General features: G+C 58.9%; 1 protein-coding gene across 1 annotated transcript in view; it reads left to right on the plus strand.

Annotated features, from left to right (window-relative positions):
* Nucleotides 1-4,008, plus strand: part of VOLCADRAFT_104818 (uncharacterized protein) — a gene marked incomplete at its 5' end in the record, with an annotated part of 17,546 nt that overhangs the window by 8,793 nt on the left and 4,745 nt on the right. The window contains 7 exons of the mRNA XM_002950543.1: nt 56-403; nt 760-928; nt 1,320-1,538; nt 1,798-1,911; nt 2,506-2,671; nt 2,894-3,378; nt 3,667-3,877. Of these exons, the coding sequence (XP_002950589.1) occupies nt 56-403; nt 760-928; nt 1,320-1,538; nt 1,798-1,911; nt 2,506-2,671; nt 2,894-3,378; nt 3,667-3,877 (1,712 nt within the window). The remainder of the gene's footprint in view (nt 1-55; nt 404-759; nt 929-1,319; nt 1,539-1,797; nt 1,912-2,505; nt 2,672-2,893; nt 3,379-3,666; nt 3,878-4,008) is intronic.

The following is a 4,008-nucleotide window of genomic DNA, read 5'->3' on the forward strand; positions in this document are numbered from 1 at the left end:
GAGGGGGGGGAGATGTGGACATGGCGGATGTGCCTGACGTCACCGCGGTCGGCAGTGGTGGTGGTGCGGTTGGGGGGGTTGCTGGGAGACGTAGCGGCAGTGGAGGTGGCGACATGGGGTTTGGGGTTATGGAGGAGGACGGTGGCGGCGGCGGCGGCGGAAGGGTAGGAGTTGGAGCAGGACAGGGTGGTGCTGGCGGGGGCGGTTACGGATACGGCGTTGCTGCGGACACGGAGGCGCAGGAAGCGGGAGCAGGGGGGGGTCAGGGAGATTTCAGCAGCAGCAGCGCCGGCGGCGGCGGCGGCGGCGGCGCTGGCGGCGGGAGTAGGGATGCGGACGCGCCGCCGGATCTATCTGGTACGGTGTACGAGACAGTTCTGTTGGCGTTACTGGAGCGAGCCAGGTGAGCCGGATTTTACACAGATGCGGCCTCCTTCCACTCCACGCCACCCCACTCCCTTCCTGCCCCCCTCTCCCCCTTTCCCCCACCTACCGCCCGTTTCGCGCGGCCCCCACCCACATACAACAGTAAGGCTGTGCAAGTGACTTCCTTCTTCAACCTGTATGTATGTACATCTCGGGGCTCGGTTTATTTAAACACACACATACACATGCAGATACATACTTACATAAACACATACATACACATTAACAAATACACATTAACAAATACACACATTAACACACAATAATGTCGGCAATTGGCACACTTTGCTGCTTACGTGGTATTATCCCCGCCACCCCGTGCTACCTGAACAGGCAACACGCAGTCGTGTGGCACGCTCACCAGCTCCGCCGCTACAGCCGAGGTCTGAAGGATGCGGCGGCGGCGCTACAGCAGCAGCGCTCTCAGCTACAGCTGCTACATCCCGAGGAGCGGCCGAGTGCGGGTCTGGAGGGATTGCTGGCTACTGCCCGGCAACTGCAGGTGGGTGTACCACCGCCGCCGTCACCACCACTACCAAAAGAAATAATAATTTAGTGATAATAATGTATATTATATTATATTATATTATATTATATTATATTATATTATATTATATTATATTATATTATATTATATTATATTATATTATATTATATTATATTATATTATATTATATTATATTATATTATATTATATTATATTATATTATATTATATTATATTATATATCTTTTATCCATCTTTTACTCCTGCCACCGTTTTGGTATGTTTTCTAGACCTCGTGCCCCTCTTAGATTTTTATAGTCCTTGCTCCTTCCTTCTCTCCCTCCCCTTTCTTCGCAACCCCTGGCAACGCGGGGCCTCCTTCCACCCCGCACCTCCCGCCCTACCAGGCCAACGTCTCCTGGGCCGCAGCTCAGGGTACCTGGCTGCAAAGCGAGGCAGCGAGTATGGACTTACACGCGGCGGCGGAGGAGGAGGGGGACGGAGCAGGGGGCGGAGAGGGTGGGGGGGATGGCGGCGGAGAGGATGTGGGGGCGGTGGTTCCGGAGCTGGCGGATGAAGTGGCGGCGGAGGTTGAGGGCGTGCAGGCTTCCGTACAGGAGTCCATGGTGGGTTCAGGGGAGGGGAGATGTGCTGACGGGCTGGTGCAGGTCTGGTCTTTTTCCTGGTGACCGGCGTCCTTAGCCCCATTTCTCTCTTACCCTTCCCCCACCACACACACACACACACACACACACCACCCATTTTTCCTACCCTTCCCTCACCCCTTCTTCCCTTTTCCGGCGCGGGTATTATCCGAGTATGGCTGTGCTTTTGTCGAACCCCCTACCCCCTACCCCGACCCCGACCCCGGTCCCCGTCCCGCAGATGCAGTTGCGGCAGTGGCAGTTGGAGGCGGGTCACCCCCTCCCCAACCCCCCGCCAGGCCCCTCTCAGGGCCCCCGACCCGTCGTGGGACTGGAGGTCAAGGAACTGCTCAAGGTGGGCGGCGGGGGGAGAGGGGGCAGTTGGAGAGGGAATGTGGTCTCGGGTGTTTTTACCTCCTCCACAGCACATAATGACAGCACAGAACAGAACAGAGCAGAACAGAACAGAGCGCCCACCACGCGACATCATCATCATCGCATGTGTTTGCCGTACCTTCCCTCCTGCCAGTTCAATTCTTCTTTAGACGCAATACTGTATATGTATATGCATACATTTACGTTTATGTTTACGTTTGCATATAACACAAACCCATCGTGCTTGCAAATCCTTCTCCCTCCCCCCCACCGGGCGGCTCACCCCCCACGTCGAATACCCGGGTCCTCTGCGCAATGCTATCTGTCCTATTGGTTGCAGACTCCGCAGATATGTTCGGAAAAAACACTGTTCCCCCCGCGTTTCGCACCTCACTCACGATTTAGACTCCCCAGCAGTTTGCGACATTCTGGACATCATCATCATCATCATCATCATCAGCAGCAGCAGCATCTGGGTCGTGTTTGCTTCTTGCGCATGTAATCCCCCAACTAAATACACACCTACATCCCCCTCCCTGCCGCCCACGTCCCCCTCTGCTACTCGTTCCTTCAGGCCGCCCCCTCCCTGCCGCTACCGGGTGTATTGTCGTACTTGCGCGACCTGTTCTCCGGGGGGGGAAAGTGGCCCACCCTGGCCCTCAGCTGCGCCTGGGACGCCATTGAGGGTCGGCCGCCCGTTCGGAGGGCCGTGTTGGAGCTGGTGCTGGAGGCGGCGGAGGGTGAGGACGGGGAGGCAGGGAGGGGGGGAGGCGGGATGTGTGTAGTGAGCCGGGTATGTATGGATGCATGTATGTATGTATGTCGATCTGGCCCCCAGATATCACCCCCTGTCGGCCCGCTTCCCTTCCGGATCCACCAACCTGCCGTACCACCCGTCCATGGCGTGTCTATACTAGTCCATTCCTACTGCCACTGCGACGTTTTTACTGCGACTGCCACAGACCCGCACGAGGAGATCCGCTCCGCCGCCGTACGCCTCCTCACCAGCAAGCTCTACCCGCGGCCCCACCTCAGACAGACCATCGTAGCCACGGCCGCACGCAGACTCTCAGCATTGCTCGTACAGCCGGCAGCCGCCCCCGCCGCAGCGGCAGCTGTGGCGGAGGCGCCGCAGCTGCCGGCGGCGGCGGCCCATGCGGCGGAGCAGGGCCCCCCGCCCGCCCCCGCCGCTGGCCCCCCCTCGGAGCCGTCCGTGCTGGACTGCACCCGACGGTGCTCGCTGTACATGGCGCTTGTGGCCAAGCAGCCCGACCTGCTGCCGGGGCTGGTGGCGGCGTACGCGGGCGGCGGGCCGCATCTGCGGACAGCCATAGGGGCGCATGCGGGGGCACTAGCCCTGGCCCTGGGTGCCGCCCACCCGGCACTGCTGGCACAGCTGCGGGCGCCCGTGGGGGGGAGTGAGGACCTGCTGCTGGTCATGCTGCATGTGGGTATGCATACACTCGCACGTGCACGCGTGCATGTATGTATGTGTGTATATATGATGGCAGGGGTTTTACTTAGAGGGCTTGTTGGGTTGACCCGAACTATATCCCCACCGCCCTTGCAGCAGACTCTGTTGTACTTTTTTTCCTGGGGATACTGCTATTGCTGATGATACTGCCGGACCTGCCGCTGTTTGGGGTTTCCGTACATACACAACATACATACACACATACACACGCCCTCCACAATATTAATGAAAACACTAACAGCAATGGTGTGGCGGCCGCAGGCGCTCACAGAGAAGGACCTGCCTCCAGGCCGGCTGGTGGACGCCTGCAAGTCCTGGTACGCCGCCAGTGGTGACCCACGGGTCATGGTGCCAGTGGCCTTCACGCTGAGCCGCCGGGACGTCATCTCGCTGCTGCCCGTCATGCTGAGGTCGCTGCAGGGCCCCGTGCTGAAGAAGCTCTACCGCTCCCTGGCCTGCAAACACGGGGAAGGTGGGGGATGGGCGTGCGGGGAGAAGGGAAGAGGAAGAGGGGAGATATAATGATGTGATACAAAATGAACCAACGGCGCGAGGGAGTCAACTTCTGCCATCCAGGGAGGGGGTTGCGAGTGGCGGGGTGTG

Source organism: Volvox carteri, assembly GCF_000143455.1.
Source record: "Volvox carteri f. nagariensis unplaced genomic scaffold VOLCAscaffold_19, whole genome shotgun sequence".
In the NCBI taxonomy this organism is placed as follows: Eukaryota; Viridiplantae; Chlorophyta; class Chlorophyceae; order Chlamydomonadales; family Volvocaceae; genus Volvox; species Volvox carteri.